General features: G+C 38.7%; 1 protein-coding gene across 1 annotated transcript in view; it reads left to right on the plus strand.

The window, feature by feature from the left end:
- Positions 1-19,312, plus strand: part of ADAMTS19 (ADAM metallopeptidase with thrombospondin type 1 motif 19) — a 277,558-nt gene that overhangs the window by 209,598 nt on the left and 48,648 nt on the right. Inside the window, exons 15-17 of the mRNA XM_065405898.1 lie at positions 5,162-5,289; positions 7,331-7,451; positions 10,052-10,132. Coding sequence (XP_065261970.1) covers positions 5,162-5,289; positions 7,331-7,451; positions 10,052-10,132 — 330 coding nt within the window. The remainder of the gene's footprint in view (positions 1-5,161; positions 5,290-7,330; positions 7,452-10,051; positions 10,133-19,312) is intronic.

The raw sequence follows: 19,312 nt of genomic DNA on the forward strand, positions 1-19,312 counted from the left end.
TCTATCTGCCATGAAGCCTCAGGGCTGCAGTAGTCTGAAGCTGCTGCTTCCCATTGCATGGAAGGTATCTAGCCTATGATCCAAGTAGTCCTGAATTCAACCTCCCCATTCCTTCTTCACTGTCAATCTGATGTAGAGCTGTGTTTCATGATACACAACTGGTATGGACTTCTTCAATTTGGAAAATTAACAAATAACAAAGGGCCTCATTCGGTCACCTTTCGGCTGAACAGTACCTCATTTATGGAGTAGTCCTCACTGGACGAGGTGCTACAGAAGTAAGATTCATGAACCGAGAAGGGAGTTAGGCAACTTGAGTATGTTAACGTTATAGCTATCTTTCCCAAATTAGTATTGTATAAATAAGGGGTCGACAACCTTTCAGAAGTGGTGTGCCGAGTCTTCATTTATTCACTCTAATTTAAGGTTTCGGGTGCCAGTAATACATTTTAACGTTTTTAGAAGGTCTCTTTCTATAAGTCTATAATATATAACTAAACTATTGTTGTATGTAAAGTAAATAAGGTTTTTAAAATGTTTAAGAAGCTTTATTTAAAATTAAATTAAAATGCAGAGCTCCCCGGACCTGTAGCCAGGACCTGGGCAGTGTGAGTGCCACTGAAAATCAGAAGTGGATAATTCAGAATATCATTCTGAAGGGAGAATAAATTGTATTTAAAATTAGAAAAGGGCAGATAGGACTTTTAATATTAAGCCAGTTTTTGAGGTTTTGTGTGGTACCAGTTGTGCAGAATTACATTGGACTGCAAAATAGGGATGATGGAAATGAGGGAGGGAGAGCTAAACCAGCCTCTTTATTTTGTTGCAGCCAAGTGTGTCTCGTATGCTTCCCATCAACCTTAACCACATTTTGTTGTGTTCTTTCATTTTATTTGTTTTTGTTTTACTTTTCTAAAGAAAGTATACGAAGGTACTACTTAAAGCAAATAATTATGTCTTGATAAGACATTAATTTCAAAAGTGCTGATACATGTTCTCCAGGAGAGAGTCAGTATTCTATGACTTGGCTAAAAAAATTTTAAAAGGGTGAAAAGTTTAGCTCGAGTACACTTTCTAATTTGACAGAGATGTGAACCCTTGATATTTGATAAAGCCATTCATGAAGCCAAAGGCCTCTGAGATTCTATCTAGAAGTCAGTATGGTACAGAGACGGACAGTACATGTGACAGTGAAATTAATTTTAAAGCCAGAATTGTAATTTTATTTATAAAAACATCTGCAAACAGTTTGGGAGTAAAATCAAATGGCTAATTGTAAACAAAGATATTATGAACGTGTGGTTCAATTTTTTGTTCCATTTTAACAATGACAGGGCTGTTAAATCTTTTATCTTTGATTGCTTTGGCAATGATAGTGCAAACTGTTATGTTTGTGAAAAGCAGCCTTTTGGTAAGATCATTTTTTAGGCTTTTTAGAATTAAAAAAATCAATTTACATAATTATTCATGCAGTATTTTCATAAAGTAGATGTAAAAGCAGTAAGGAACCCCCTTGGCATATTCTAACAGTAGGAAAGCATTTTCAGTTCTTTGTAAATGTGTGTGTGGTTCTTTTGGAAATGTACTTAAAAATAAATGCTTTTTTTTTTACCTGCATAGTTAGAAAATCCGGAATGTGTTAAGTTCTTTTTTTAACCGCTATTTATGATCTGTCAGAAGTATAGCGAAATAAAAATGTAGATTCTTCTTCAAGTGATGGTCCCTATACATGTTCCAAATGTGGGTACTCATGCGCACCATGCGCTGAAGCCAGAAGTTTTCAGCAGCAGTGTCCATTGACCCGTAAGGGCATCTTACGTTGCCATGTGCTCCAGGCAAGGTTTTAAGAGGTCATGCGGGGCGACGCACCCTCAGTTCCCTCTTACCGCATGGTCAGAGTCGGAATCCTCTCTTCACACTCATAGTTGCTACAAGAACGATAGTCCATGTGTACATAGTTAGTTCCAGAGTAGCCATGTTAGTCTGTATCCGCAAAAAGAACAGGAGTACTTGTGGCACCTTAGAGACTAACAAATTTATTTGAGCATCAGCTTTCGTGGGCTACAGCCTACTTCATCGGATGCATGTAGTGGAAAATACAATAGGAAGATATATATATATACACAGAGAACATGAAACAATGGGTGTTACTATACACACTATAAGGAGAGTGATCAGTTAAGGTGAGCTTTTATCAGCAGGAGAGAAAAAAAACTGTTTGTAGTGGTAATGAAAATAGCCCATTTCCAGCAATTGACAAGGAGATATGAGGAACTGTGCCGGAGGAAGGGGGAAGTAAGCATGGGGAAATAGTTTTACTTTGTGTAATGGCCCATCCACTCCCAGTCTTTGTTAAAGCCTAATTTAATGGTGTCCAATTTGCAAATTAATTCCAATTCAGCAGTCTCTCGTTGGAGTCTGTTTTTGAAGTTTTTTTGTTGTAATATTGCGACTTTTAGGTCTGTAATCGAGTGGCCTGCACTTCAACCCGTGCACAACAGTATGCCGTTGTCTGTGCCTCCTTGACCACATGGAGGCCTGCACCCATGTGACACCACACACTTGCCTCCACATGCGCTGTCTACAGCTGTGGCTCCTCTCAGTCTGCAGGCCCCACGTCACCCACCTGGACTCCTCCTTGACTGTCCCAAGTTGGGTCTGCGCCTCCCTCACCTAGTGGACCAATCCTGCCAAGGTGCTCAGAGGCACCCCGTTCACCACTCCCATCCTTACAGACACGCTTATCACAGATACCTCCCTGGCAAGGTGGGGCACACACTTAGATGGCCATGTCACGCAGGGGACATGGACTCTCAGAAAAGCACACATGCACATCAACATTCTGGAGCTGCGCATGGTCCACCTGGCTTGTCACATGTTCCTGCCTCTGATCCACAATCAACATGTCTAGATCCTCTCGGACAACACCACCGCAGTGGCATACATAAACAAACAAGGTGGCACCAGGTCCTGGCCACTCTGAGTGGAGGTCATCCACTCTGGAACTGGTGTTTCTGCCACAACATCATGCCCCAGAACTCCCTGGCAGATGCACTCAGCCACACCTGGTACCTCAACCACGAGTGGGAACTCCATGACCCCACTCTCTACTCCATATGTCGTGCCTCATTGGAAACTCAAGCAAACCACAAATTCCCCTCTACTGCTCCAGGGGGACCAGGGGTCAAGACTCCAAAGGTGACAGCCTCTGGTAGTCCTTTCCCCCTGTTCTCCTCCACCCCCAGGTTCCTGCACAAGATCCTCTGAGACCAAGCCACGGTCATCCTGGTAGCCCTGTGCTTGCCCCGACAGTTCTGGTTTCCTGATCTACTAAGACTGTCCGCCTGCTCATCAATCAGCCTCCTCACCCACGACAACAGCAGAGTTCGACACCCCAACACAGGCCCGCTTGAGTTGACAGTCTGGTTTTTGGATGGGGCTCACATGTAGACAATGCCTGTTTGTCACCTGTCCGCTGTGTATTTATGAACAGCAGATGGGACTCCATCTGGGCATGCTATGCCATGAAGTGGAAGCGCTTCACCTCCTGGGTGCAATGCCACCACCTTCCCCTCTAGGCCATCTCCATGCCCAATGACCTAGGCTATCTCCTGCAGCTTAAAAACTTGGGCCTCGCACTTAGCTCGTTCTCTGTCCACCTCACAGCACTTAGTGTCTTTCTCCATCCACTGGATGGACAGTCGGTGTTTACCCACCCTATCACTACCTGGTTTCTGAAGGGCCTGATGAACTGCTTCCCACTGGTCCTTACCCTTACCCCATCCTTAATCTAGTTCTGTCTGCCCTCACCAAGCCTTCCTTTAAACCACTGGCCATATGCTCCCTCACACACCTATCCATGAAGGTCCTCTTGTGGCAATCACTTCCACCTAGCGTGTCAGCGAATTGGCGGCCATGATGACTGACCCTCCGTATACAATTTTCCATAAAGACAGAGTCTCCCTGTGCCTTCACCCAAAGTTCCTCCCAAAACTTGTTTCTGATTTCCATCTCAACCAGTCCATCCATCTCCCAGTCTTCCATCGTACGCCACACACCACTCCCATGGACAGGACACTGCACTCCCTGGACGTCCATAGGGCACTGACCTTCTATTTGGACAGGACTTGTGCAATTTGCACCTCCCTGCGCCTCTTCATGGCCATTGCGAAATGGTCGAAAGGGCAAGCCCTTTCCTCGCAGCGCATATCCAAATGGATCCCTAAGTGCATTACTGAATGCACTGCGTGCTCTCACACCACCCAGCAGGATCATGGCCCATTCCACAAGGGCACACACAACCATTGCCGCCTCCCTGGCAGACATCCCCTGACATAAGATCTGTCATGCGGCGACCTGGTGCTCCATCCACACTTTCATAGCACACTACACCATCAACCAGTGGGCAGACGCAACCATGGGACATGCTGTCCTGCAGTCGGCCTTACCTATCATGTCCTCACACCCACCTCCAAGCTGATCACTGCTTCATACTCACCCGAGTTTGGAATACATTTAGGGACCATCGCTTGAAGAAGAAGAGTTACTTGTAACTGGAGGTTCTTCGAGATGTGTGGTCCCTATTTGTATTCCAATACCCACCCACCATCTCCTCTGCTGTGGACTTTCTATTCAGAGGTAAGAGGGAGATTGAGGGTGCATCACCCCACACGATCTCTTATAACCTCTCCTGGAGCACGTTGCAAAGTAAGGTGCCCGTGCGGACAACAGACACTGCTGCTGAAAACTTTATGATCCAGCACATGGCGTGCATGCGCACCCACGTTTGGAATACAAATAGGGACCACACATCTTGAAGAACCTCCAGACACCGGTAAGTAATCTCCTCTTACAATCAAAATATTAGACAGCTGAAATGTGCATATTCTTCTAATTCTAGCAGTGAACATGACATGTATTATGTAGACTGAAGATTTTAATACAGTTGTTTTCTAACAGGAAAAAGAGCTGTAGAAGAAAGATTCAGTATCTTTTTTTCATTTGCCTTAAATAAAATGAAATAAGTTTTTGTTATAATTAATGTCTATTAATATAATTAAGAAAGCTGGGCGCCACCACCAAATACATTGGTTTGGAAGAATTTTACTTTTATTAAATCAGTTTTACTAACTTGGCATTTTTTCACCAATTTCTATTAAAGAAAAGCCTTGTGCATTATATTGTTCCCCTGTTGGAAAGGATCAGCCTATTCTTCTAACAGAAAAGGTGATGGATGGGACTTCTTGTGGTCAGCATGGATTAGATATCTGCGCAAATGGTAGATGCCAGGTATAAATCAATTCTTTAGACTCAACTTTTAACATACTGTACATACATGTTAATTCTGGTAGAATATTGCATAAGAAATGTCCAGAGCTGGGTCACTGCCTTTCTCTTATATCTATATAAAAAATGTAACAATTTAAATTCATTTCACTTTTTACAATACACCTCTACCCTGATATAACGCGACCCGATATAACACAAATTCAGATATAACGCGGTAAAGCAGTGCTCCCGGGGGGGGGCGCGGGGCTGTGCACTCCGGTGGATCAAAGCAAGTTTGATATAACGCGGTTTCACCTATAACACGGTAAGATTTTTTGGCTCCCCAGGACAACGTTATAGCGAGGTAGAGGTGTACATTATGTGGAGCAGCACCTGAAGGACTGGCTGGGGTTGGGGAAAGGCAGCACAGAAAACGTATACATTCAGATGAGCAGATCTTAACAACACTTAGCGGGGGTGAGGCAGTGGATGATTGATTTCATTTTCTTGAAGAGGGGCTTATCTTTCAGAAGCATGGAAAACACTGATGTAGAGTGTGCATGTATATTTATTTCAGCCTGATTTCCAGAAATATAGAATTATAGGTCAAGGTAAATGACAACCCAGGGACCTGAATCATGTATAATAGAAGCTTAATACTAATTCTGTGCATGTTACTAAAAGTTTATGCCATAAATTGCCTTAAAGTTTCACTTGGTACATGCAAATTCGTGTATCTCTAACTGCTCTTTCTTTGTCTCGTTTGGTGGTCCTTCATCCTCCTCACTCCTTTTTAGTCCCACAGGTTTCTTTTTGGCTACTTCCTAATTCATTTTTGAAAATAATTCAATAGTGTGTAGCCCTACACCACTCAGTTGTTGTCTTTACTGCAATGAATGAGATCTTTGCACAGGCATCCTCTAAACCCTGCCACATCAGGGTATGCCTAGGTTAGGATAAAAAGAGTTTTTTTTAAAAGTATTAGCTAAAAGTTTTAACCAACACATTATAAAACCCTGTTGTAAATGGGGCAAGTTGTATTTTAATGCGTAGGTTTCATCTTAACCAGCTAACATATTAATTCAAACACTTTAACTTTACACTTTAAAAATGCCCGTGTTATCCTAGTCTAGACATGTGGTAATAGGAAATAGGCATACAACTCCCATCTGAAAATCCTGATCTGTTACTTTCCTCTCTTTAATTTAAAAGAACTCAAATGGAGAAATGCAATAACAGTCATCATGTACTTGAACACGAACGGATTTTCAGTTCACAGTAATTTCTCTTTTTATGGAGTTATTTTATTTTCTAGTTACTCTGCCCTTGCCTTGATGATTTATGAGAAGGAGTGGTGGTTTTATTGGTTTCATTGGATGAGTGCACCTATACTAATACAGTTCATTCTGATTACTCTGGGATCTCTAGCCTTTTTATATAAGAACCACATATAGTATTCAGTGTAATCTGTTTTTTGTTATCAAATTAGCAATGATGTTTATGAATAGAAATAAGCATAGCAAAGTAATTTGTGTACTGCTAGAATAAATGTTTCTTGTTTTTAGGTTCGTATTTGTGTTGATAGCCTTTCAATAAAACATCAGTCAGGGTTACATTTCCAAGTACATAATACAAGTCCCAGACACGTTCACATTTCTTTTAATATAGTAACTAGCACAGTAAATTATTTGGTGTCAGATTGTGCCTGACCCTTATGTGGGTGAATATACAGAGGAGCCCAAAGAATCTTCCCTGCTTTGCACAGCCAGCGTAAGCACCAGATAAAGCTACTGACTCTGTGATCAGGTGAACAGAGGGACTGTGCTGTCCCGACCACCCCCAGGAGTGCACAATGCCACAAAGGTGAAGGGGCAGAGCAAGGAAGGGGCTGGGACATGGCTCCATCCAATATACACCAGCCAACAGAACTGGCCAGCCACATGAGTGGGGTGGGGGCTTGTTAATAAGCTGCATGTACCCTCCAAAGGGGGGAGGCAAGTTGTCATCTGGAATGCCTTAATCCTACCCTTAATTACAATGATAGTTTTATTTTTCTCCACAGAAATTTGGCTGTGATGGAATATTAGGATCTCTGGCACGAGAAGATCATTGTGGTGTCTGCAATGGTAATGGAAAATCATGCAAAGTTATTAAAGGCGATTTTAACCATACCAGAGGAGCAGGTATATCTGCTTATTTTTTACTTAATAAACCATGCAGTGTTTTGATGCAATTGTGTGTCAAGAACTATGCTTCATTTTTGCTTAACAGTTAAGTGCCTAAGAACTATGTTCAGAGAGCTGCAGAAGACTTCTGTGAAGCTATTGATTGTTGTTTGATTATGATATGCAGTAGCTGAAATGTGAGTGGAGAATTCACATGAAAATTTTCTAATGAAGAAATTGTAAAATGATGCTCTGTCTGTTATGTATTTATTAAATTACAATAGAGAAGGAATTATCTAATTTGCATTGGCTACAGTTGTATAAAATAGTGTTTCCCCCAGTATGAAGGACACTATTTTATAGAAGAGGCTGTTTTTGACAGATAGAAACAAGTATTTAGTAAACCCCACTTCAGATTTTTGACATACAGTACCTGCATATGTTTACTGTTCTTGAGAATAAATGTTATCTAGATTACTATACATCACCTACATCAAGGTCTTTAAGCAAAAGAGGAAACAAAGAATATGAAGGACAAATGTCCAAAGAAAAATTCTTATAAAGTGTAATAACATGAGTATAAAATTGTGAATAATAACATAAATCTGAATGGCATTTCTGAAATGTTTTAGCAGTTAAGGCCTGATCTGACTCTCATGTGTCAGTCTTTCCATTGAGCTGAATCGGATGACTTATGCACATAAGTGTTTGCAGAATTGGGGCCTAAAGCCATAAGGTTGTTCACCTTTTGCTGTGTCTAGAAGGGAACACATTTGGAACAATCCTTTATCTGAAATTGCATTTGATAGATCATTATTTTAGCTGTGAAATGTTTGTGTGTAGTTATGATTTCCGCTTCTTTCTAAAGAAATTTGCAAAATTTCAAGATAGCGAGTAAATTATTTTGCACAAGATAGTATAATGAGAAGCAGACTGTATATGTTTGAAAAATTGAGAGATTTCAGTGCAATCTAGACTAAACTAAGCAGTGCTTTAGAAAAGAAAATTGGACACAGCCTTCAGATACTTGAATTTAGCCCTTTCTGAGGCTGGAGGTAATGTAGGACAGGGAAAACTGAAACACAAACAAGTCTGAAGGCTACGAAGATATAAAGAAAGAATTGCTAAGTTCAGTTACAGATCAAAGTTTGAATCTACAAAGCTATAGAAGAGGTAGCTGACCACATCAGTCAAAAATCTGTCAACTTGCATTTATAACAGAGATAAACATCCAAACATATTGTAGGATTTTAGGTTAGGACTATCATGGAGCAGTACTAATCAACTTTTAAGCATGACTATATGAGGAGATATTTTCTGACTTTGGAAACGGAAATTTTAATTAATTAACTTTTAACAAATTTTTAAAAATATACTACATTAAATGGGATAATTTCTTGTCAACTATAGGATATCAGGATGTCAATACTCAGTAATATAATTTCATATTACAACTACATTTACAAAATGAAAAGTCATACGTTGTTATCTATTCTGTGAGGTCTGTCTTGGGGTTTTTAAAGTCTTGGTTCATAAATAAAATTTCTGATTGGATATAGCTTTGCACCAATAACTAGCTTCCTGCACTGCCTTTTAACCAGTTTTTTTAATTTAAAGCAGCTGACTATGCAACATTTTAATAAATCCTACTTTCTTATTAACTGAAAACATAACTTAAAAGTTCACCAAATTATTAATACGCACAATTGAAAGCTCAAATCTATGTCAGAATAAGGGTTGAGTATGGTAAAGGAACAAAAGAGATTTAGAAACCACATTCAATATATTTTATTTGTTAATTTTTTAAAACCAGAACATCAAAATTATACATGCCACATAATGTTGGAATTCCATCATGGGCTTCAGGTGCCCATAATGATAGAGCTCATTTATCTTGAGCCAACTTCATCCATGTGGTTTCTGCCCCCAGAACTTCTTGAAGGAATAGCAGCTTTATTATGTTCATTTGGCTATAGATCATAGTATATATTATATATAGCACATCACATGGATAATTGTGTGTTTTCAATGTTTTAGAGTTTTTAATGGGGCTGTCAGGAAACCTAGCAGCCCCATCTCCTTATCTCATGAAGGAGAGAAAATAAGCCTTGTGAAATTTATCTTTGAAGTCCTTTTTTTTTTCATATAGGAGTGCTAATTAAAGACACTGAGGGCTATATTTTCTCCTTGTTTATGGGCCTGATTCCATGAAGTGTTGAACATCCTTAACTCCCAGGCTGTCTAGGACTACTCACAGACCTAAAGTGTAAGGCTCATGCTAAAGTAATACTTTGCTGTATCAGGGCCCATGAAGTCAATGAGAGTTGTAAGTGCTCAGCAGCTTTAATGTTCTGGCTCTATATGGGCACCTCCCATTAGCATTCATAGCAGTCAGTCACAATGACCATGGAACATACCCTTTACATGAACTTATTTTTGAACGTTCACAGTACATGCTATCTTTGTAAAGGCTGTTTATGACAGGACATCCTGGAAAATATGATACAATATTAGATTAAAAAGAAGAAAAGAATAGCAGGTTAAAAAAAAAAAAAAAAAGCAAAATCTACTGTTCCATAGTTTTGTATTTAACTCACGACATTTGATCTCATGCTTAGGTTACGTTGAAGCTTTGGTGATACCTGCAGGAGCAAGAAGAATCAAAGTTGTGGAAGAAAAACCAGCTCACAGCTACTTAGGTATATTTTATTTAATTTTTTGTTTGTACCCACAGCAAAAAATTACCATACTCCTGGCATGTCTGACTAAGAAGTGAACCACAGAGAATATGAAAAGAAAGTGAATTCTGTGGAAAGGCCCTTTAAAGGAACTGAGCCTCAGGGGAATGACAATTGTGTGCTTGCTTTTTAATAGATTCCTGAAAAATTACAGTTGTTGCTGTTCTGTTCCATGTTTTCAGTTTAAACTGAGAAACAGAACCAGTAAGAATTAATAGTGCAATGAAATGAAATGGTTTGATCTTTGTATAAGCATAATTAACCTATAAAAAAAGGTTTTATCTGATTAATCTCACTGTTTTCATGGAAAATAAAACCAAATTAAGATCATAAATCTTAATAATAGCAGTCCCGGAGTTCAAAGGTTTGCTTTCAAGTTATCATGAGAGCTGCTCCTGCTTTGTTAAAATATGTTAAAAGGTTCAGTATTTTGGATTTCTCTATTGTGTAAATACACTGATGGTTCTTTTGGGGGGGGCGGGTTTGGAAATGATGTCAGCTCGTACAACAGAATCTCAAATTGATAACCTCAGTTTTAGTGGTAAGTTTTCTAGGGTATTTTTGTTTAAGAGTAGTATTTATTTATTTTTAAATAATGCAAGTTGAAAACCAAACATACCTTAGATATTTAGTAATATATTATTCTGTGCAGGAGTGGACCTGTCTTTTACAACTTGTGTATTTACTTACCCAGTTCCTATGATATATGAACCACTCAGCTTCATCATCTAGTCCATTTCATCTTGTCCAAACTTCTTGTAGCGCACTCTGATAATGAGGGGCAGGGGACAGTCCCAATCCTATTGTATTGGGACACCCAGGAGGTGTGTGGGTTACAGACAGAAGCATTCCATCGACATAGCGCTGTCTTCATCGGGGTAAAATAGGTTCTACTGCGTTGCTCAGGGTGACCCCTGAGCAATATAGCTGAGTTGACCTAACTTTTCAGTGTAGACCAGCCCTTAGACTCGCAAGTGCCTAAATCACTTTTGAAAAATGAGACTTAGGCTCCTAAATCAGTTCAATGTTGCAATGTTGAGTGCTGCATCACCTAAATAGCTATAAAAATCTGGGCCATACCCACCTGGGACACTCAGGTGACATACAGAATAGTCGGAAATTGAGTGAGGAATCTATGCTTCTGTTTGACTTAGAGGAATCAAACTCATTTGTGAGTAGCAATCCAGCTCTTCTTCTAACCAATACTTTGGTTAGGCTCAACAAGAAATATACATGCTTTTTTCGTGTCACTACATAACATCACAAAGTATCATAAGGGGCATCCTCAGACATGATACAAATCTTTGGAAATGTGCTCCTTATCGTGGCTGGTCACTAATTCTTAGTCACTTGTCATTTTACTTTTACTTTTTTTAAGAACTTAACAAAGCAACTCAACCTCATTGAGGTCCAGCTATTGTTATATTTGTAGGGCATTTGTTCAGCCATTTTTGAATTATTGAGGAGCAGGAAAAGGACTTGAATAATATTGTTCAAGTGAAAATCATATGTTCTTACTGCGGGAAGGAATTTCCTTTAAACTTTTCTTAAGTTGCTTGGTTGCAACAGTTCTGAGAGCAGTTTAAGAGTCTGAACAGAATGAAAAGAATTCCAAAGTTTGAGACCAAGAATGAAAATTTCAGCTCAAAAAGATCATTTTGTAGAAAACTCTGACTGAAAAATGACAGTTGTAATGCACATTGATACATCCTTAGCTACATCCAGCATTCCCTATCACAAATCCTATAAACAACAATTTAACTATTCTCTTGTTTCTTTTTTTTAATTTTATAAGTTTCTTTATGCTATTTTTACAATGTTGAATGCTTTATTCTCTTAATTTCTGGCCCTAACAACAAACTGTGTCAACTTTACATATTCAGGGCCAATTTTTCAGAAAATAACCTCTATAAATGCTATAGAGAGGCATGCAATATGGCTGCAAAAATATAAACTTCCAAAGCAGAAGCCAAGTTAAGACTATTGGAACATTTGGCCCTTATTGTACTAGTGTAAATTCAGTATGGGGGTAATCAGAACTGTGCTTCCATCTTCACAAGTAGTGGGGAGCAGAAGCACTGTGATCTGGGTCCTGCAATTGTATTGGCTAAATTGCACCTTATAGCCACAGTCCACATGAGTAAAGAGAGAGACTGGCTGTTCTACAGCAGCAACTCTCAGGAGGAATTCTAACTGATTGTGCCAGAATTGTTCCTGAGCCCTACAGAGAACATAAGATTCATTGGTAGCAACTCTACCATCCTAGAAGAGGAGAGGTTGCAACATGTGATCCTCTGTGCAGTTGGGCAGCTCTGCCATGGCCCAATCCTCACTCTCTCTCTCCTCACCCCTTTGGGGAGCTAGAACCCTAGATAGGGATGAGACAGTGTATGCACTCCCAGCCACACTGTGACTACGTCCTGCACAGACTCAAAAGATTTACAGAATCTCTCTTACCTGTGAAAGATCCACATATTAGCTAGACAGCCCTAGATACATTACATGGTCAAAATGGCAATAATGATCCTTCTTCAGTACATCATTCTTAAGATCATGTGGGTGGATAGAAATTGTACTCAATGACAAAAAGAGAGAAAACAGAGATGTTTAATTAATAACATTTCCATGCATCTGAAATCCAATTAATTTTAGAATTAAAACACAGTATTCAAGAAGGAATTTGAGATTTCTGTCTAAGGAGTAGATTAACATTTGTATTATTTCTCATCATGTTAAAACTGTTGCCAGGAGACTTGATTAATTTTCTCTTGCTTTACAATCTCTATCATAAGAATAAGTTATGAGAAATGCAGTGTTTCATGTATTAGCTGAATTGTTGTACAGTAATGCTTTGCTTTGTCCTTTCCTCAATTTTAAATTTAACAGGCTGGCATTACAATGATTTTTTGTTTAAAAACTTCATTAATGTGGGGTAAAAAAAGGTAGTTTACAGTATGTTTTTCATAAAGAATATATTAGGCTTTCACGGCAGAATTCTCATTCTTGTGACAGTATTATATAATGACATGACATAACCCATTCCCATAATGTTTTAATAAGAATGGATAATGGAATATAACTAAAGAATTGTTTTATAGTCTAACAACTATAATCATCTCCTTACCTTCGGATATTCTGCTAAACATATATTAGAAGGAAAAAATACAGTTATTTTTATATGTAGCACAGAAGTGGATTACTTGTGACTTCTCAGATATACAGTCAATCTCTTTCAAAGATGTAAGCCTTTTGGAGTCCTGAGAATTTAATGCTACACAAATTTGTAATCACCAGTTCCATTTTGAGGCATCTAATGCATAATTGTGCTGCATGTGGTTTCCATTATGGAATATGCTTCCTAAGGAAAAAAATCTGTCATATGGTCCTTTTATGTAGCCTGTCAAAGCACACACAGTTTTAAATATCATCTCTGACAATGCTTTTAAATATCTTGGGCCAGATCCTCAACTTGTCTAAATTGTCATAGCTCAGTTGAAGTCAATTTACACCAGCTGAGGATCTGGTCTTTATCAACAAGAATTTGTACAACTTTGTGTATTAAGACCAAGCATATTTCCCTCCCACTTCCCCGTGCTTAAAAATTCATATAATATGGTTAATATGTAGCACTTTTGGAGCTAATTTTATACCAGTATAAAGTAATCATATGTTCTTTAGAATTTGCTAATGGTTTATATTCTTGCTAGTTGTTAGTACTTTATTTCATGAATTTTGTGATTTAGAATGATAGAAACTAAAGCTGCCAAATTAAAAAAAAAAAAAAACTGTGTGGGTTTACATTTTTTTTCATGAAGAGAAGATTATGTGGTTTTATTTTGTTTTAATCTGGTAACAAAGAAGACTCTGTGGGATTTACTGTCTGTAATAGTCCTTTCCAGTTCATTCAAATATTAGAGAAGAAAAGTCACAGTCAGATCTCCCAGTCCAGTGTTTTGTGCATACGTAATAGGTAGAACTGGTAGCAGTTGATCAACACATTTCAGAAAACACCCAGAATTAAGCATATGAAAGTCTATCATGCTCAACTGATATTTGTTTAAACTTGGTGAAATATTTATAGAATTCTCACCTTGCCAAAGCAGTAAATTGCGAAATGACTATAAGTTAGTTATTCCTTCTCATTCATGAAAGCTAAATCCGAGACCTCTGTTCAGAAAAGACCCATGCTATATCTTGCTTATGTGTTATTTTCATTTTTAAAGGAGGAGGTCTAGACACAAGATCGAAGCACAAAAATGTGAGCACAATTATGCACCTATATTTGCATTCTCAGTTTCAAAGACTATCCATGCAAAATGGGTAATTAAAAAGAAATGGCTAGTTAGACATGTAATTAGCCATTTGTTGATGCATTTATCCAGATAGCATACACAAACATAACTACCGTATACACACAAACATTATGTATACATTTTTGCACATACATACTTTAATATGAGCCTCTGGGCTCTTCTTTTTTTTCTTTTTTTTTTTTTAATCTGGTCCTTGAGCTACATAGAAGAATTGTGCAACAACCCTCTCTTTGATAAATGCCATTAAGTTACTATTCTTGAGAAATTGTCTTGGGTACTTAGAGGATTCATCAGCTTTATTGTCAGAGTAGGTACAAAATGGAAGTGACAGAATATGTGAAAATTTATCCACAGTGCTAAAGATTTAAACATGTATATGTGAAAACAGTTACACAAATTAAAACACTTAAATCACATTGCTATTCAGTGAAGCAGTTAAGTACATATTTAACTTTAAGCACATGCTTAAGTCCTACTGACTTCAATGAGATTTAAGCATATGCTTTGTTGAATAGTGATGGTCTTCTTATTATTTGCAGAAACTGTTGAGAGAGAATACATGCAGATTGCTTTACATAAGCTAGTTAAAGTTGTATCATCCATAAAAATCCCAACACCCTGTCTCCTCGGTTTCATTTTGTAGTAACCTTGATGACCTTGGCACATGGCATTTCCTGAGGATTAATGAACTGTTAAGGTTAACTGCCTGAGGTTCTGCTGAGGTGCCATCATGTCCTTCCTGCCCATCAGTAATCCTCAGGAAATGCCCAGTGCTTTGATAGTTATTACTTTAAAAAAGAAAAGAAAAAACAGCCCCCATAGGCTTGTTCTTTACCCACATGAGTGTATGTAATATTCACACACACATTCAGGATATATATTTGGAATCACATTAGTTATACCAAAAAAGCCATTAATAAACATTGAATCACAAATATCTAAATACTTTATTTGTATTTTAAAAGGGGAAAATAGAAGTATATTCTCTTCAGTATTAGGAAAACCCGATGATCAATATAAACTGTCATCTTTGTTTTCTGTACTATTCCTATTATACAGCATTACCTCCATATTATATCTTTCCCTTTTTATTACACATCTTATTGGAAATATTTCTCAGGCACATTCTAACTACTGCCCTGCATAGCTTTTCATTAAATGTTTAATTATTGGAGTATGTGATTTTGTAAAAACTGTGAACATTTTTCTGAAATTCTTCATTTGGGGAAGAGAGAGTCTCTTTTTGACACTGTGCATGCTGCGATATATCTAATCAAACTATTGCAAAGAGGTTGTGTGGTCCTGATAACTATTCTTCTTTGGTTTCCTTATGCTCAAAACAGTGGCCTGACATAAATTAAGGGACAAGCAACTAATAGGAGAGCTTCCTACAGAGAGATAATATCAAAGTTCACCCTCAGTTATTTGAGAGATGATGGGGAGTTTAGGTTATTCAACTTATAATATCTCTATATAAAAGTAATATAATGTCTAATAGTAAATTTCTTCACATAATCAAAGATATTTATCAATTAAACTATGTTATTCATTATTTAGCACTAAAGGAGTACCAAATATATTACTTTCAATATTTTTAAATGTCCCATTGTTGGATAATGAAAAATTGAAAAATGTGCTTGCAAAAGTACATTTAAATAGAAATAACACTAATATTGGTACATTATATCAAATTATATCTAATTCTAGAGGCACTGATAGTGGCTCCAAATATAAGGTTGTGATATAATTTTGCCTTTTACAGGGCATTAAGCTGAAGTTTTCAAAGGTGCTTAAAGTATTTGACCACCAAATTTCCTGGTTTTCAAATCCTGTAATTGGCTTTGAAAATGTGAAACAGTGGCTTACTTTAAAAATACTAAAAGTAGAATGTACACTTTCAGGGGTTTATGATTTTTTTTTTTACACTATTTTAGTCACTGGCAAGTGTTCCTGGAGAAGTAGTAAATGGTCAAAATTACATTCTGAAATTTTACATGCGGTGGCTCACCAAGTTTTGTACCCTCTTTGCACACAAAATATAACACCCATCAATTCAGAATTCACAAAAATGTGAACTTCCCCCTCATTTGAACTCAATCCCCTTTTTCTTAAAATCTTTTATCCTTTCTCTACAAAAATTGGCAATTTCCACTTAATCAAAAATAAAAATGTCAGAACAAAGCTGATATTTCAGTAGTGTCCACGTAAAGAGAGAGAGCTCACCGTTACAGTACATAAATCCAGCAAATATACCACATTCCTCACCATCACTCAGTTATTAAGTAAATGGAATTTAGCTGTCACTCTTCTGGTACAGGCTAGCTTTTGATCTGTATTACAAAATAGTGCATTCTGTGGCATCAGATTGATCAGGAATAGGCACTGAGAGAGAATGTCACAGGATCTAACATATGTTTAGACATGCATGTGTTGGATGCTCAACTCACCCTAGATAAAGATTGGGGAAGAAAATAACTGAAATAAAATAACCTTTGCAGATTACTCTTAGTATTTAACTTTAACTAGGTACTGCAAAAGGATTCTGTAAATGTGTTTACATAGTGTGACAAAGTTCCTCCTCTATCTTGGTGGGTCCTGCACTTATTGGCGGATTTTCTTGCCTCAGAGATTCACCATGTGGGTTGGGGAACAGCCCAGAGACCTTCCCCTCTGGAAGAACCCACAGTCCAGGTCAATTGGGAGGTTTGGGGGGAACCCGGGCCCGCCCTCTACTCCGGGTTCCAGCCCAGGGCCCTGTGGACTGCAGCTGTCTATAGTGCCTCCTGTAACAGCTGCATGACAGCTACAACTCCCTGGGCTACTTCCCCATGGCCTCCTCCAAACACCTTCCTTATTCTCACCACAGGACCTTCCTCCTGGTGTCTGATAACGCTTGTACTCCTCAGTCCTCCAGCAGCTCACCCTCACCCTCTCCCTCTCAGCTCCTTGCGCCTCTTGCTCCCAGCTCCTCACACTCGCACCACAAACTGAAGTGAGCTCCTTTTAAAACCCAGGTGCCCTGATTAGCCTGCCTTAATTGATTCTAGCAGCTTCTTCTTAATTGGCTCCAGTTGTCCTAATTAGCCTGCCTGCCTTAACTGGTTCTAGCAGGTTCCTGATTACTCTAGTGTAGCCCCTGCTCTGGTCACTCAGGGAACAGAAAACTACTCATCCAGTGACCAGTATATTTGCCCTCTACCAGACTCCTGTACCCCACTGGTCTGGGTCTGTCACAATAGCAATAATGAAAAGTAGTAAATTATGCTTTCCATTATCGTAGTGCAGTGGCACTCTTTCCATTTATTTCATGGGCTTTATAAAGCTGAATTAATTGAGCTTCATAAAACTCCTGTGAAGTAGGAATTCCCATTTTACAGACAGGGTGCTTGTCTGTATGAATACTTAGTTTGCAGCAAGCTGGGGTGATAAAATCTACCTCACACTAGCCTGCCACTTGCTAACTGTCTGTGTGGACCCTGCTCTCAGTTCCCCAGCAAGCTTTAATCTACTCCCATTTCAAAGTAGGGTAGAGCAAATGGCACTATGGAACTTCTAGTGCGCAGCAACAGGATCCACATGGACAGTTAGGCCTGGTCCCCACTAAGCCCCCACTTCGGACTAAGGTACGCAAATTCAGCTACGTTAATAACGTAGCTGAATTCGAAGTACCTTAGTCCGAACTTACCGCGGGTCCAGACGCGGCAGGCAGGCTCCCCCGTCGATGCCGCGTACTCCTCTCGCCGAGCTGGAGTACCGGCGTCGACGGCGAGCACTTCCGGGATCGATCCAGGATCGATTTATCGCGTCTAAACCAGACGCGATAAATCGATCCCAGAACATCGATTGCCTGCTGCCGGACCCTCCGGTAAGTGTAGACGTACCCTTAGTGCGCAGCAGGCTAGTGTGAGGATGATTTACACCACAACTTGCTGTGAACTAAATGTTCATATACGTAAGCCCAAGAAAAATGAGGTACAGGAGGGAAATTTGGAGCATAGGAATTACCATACCAGATTATCCAGAATCTGATTTAACAGTGACTTAGATGCTTCACAGGAAGATGCAAGAAACTACACAGTGGAAAATAATGGAATAACCTGCGCATGGATGAAGTTTCTTCTTATTCCCTACCAGTTAGTGGTTGTTGTGTAGTCTGAAGTATGAGTATTTATGTATTCTCATTAGCCACACAATGTTTAATTAACCTTTTTGGTCTCAATGGTAGTGGTAACCTGTTCCCACAGGTCAGTCACATACTGTTTAATTATTATTTTTTTGATCAGTATAAAATTGATTGCCACTTGTTCTTGTATTATGAGAAAGAGTAAATGGGAGTGCTTAATTTACCTTCTCAATGTCATTCATTATTCTGTATATCACAGTTATCTTCTTTCTAAATCAGGTAGACCAGTCTTTTCTCATATGAAAGTCTTTCCATGACTCTAGTCATTTTCATCATCCACCTTTGAATCCCTTCTATTTCTGCTTTATAACTTTTGAGATTGGATGATGAGAAACAAATGGTGGGGGGAAAGGGAAAGGTAAATAGAGCCATCATGATTAGCATATTAAGCAGAAGTCTCATCACACCAAATGTCTAGCCAGTTTGTTTTGCAAGTCTCATGGCATAGATGAGTTTTAAAAAGATTTAAAGGAGAATAATGTATTGACTTTATGGACATTAATAGGGAATATCTCCCATGCATGGGGATGAAGGTTGACATTGTTGGTAGAGTAGAGGCTTATTACATATTAGCACTGATAGGTAAGACAGAATTAAACGATGAAGGGCCTTATATAGGGATGCAAAGAGATGGAAGACATAGAC

Source organism: Emys orbicularis, chromosome 6 (genome assembly GCF_028017835.1).
Source record: "Emys orbicularis isolate rEmyOrb1 chromosome 6, rEmyOrb1.hap1, whole genome shotgun sequence".
NCBI lineage: Eukaryota > Metazoa > Chordata > Testudines > Emydidae > Emys > Emys orbicularis.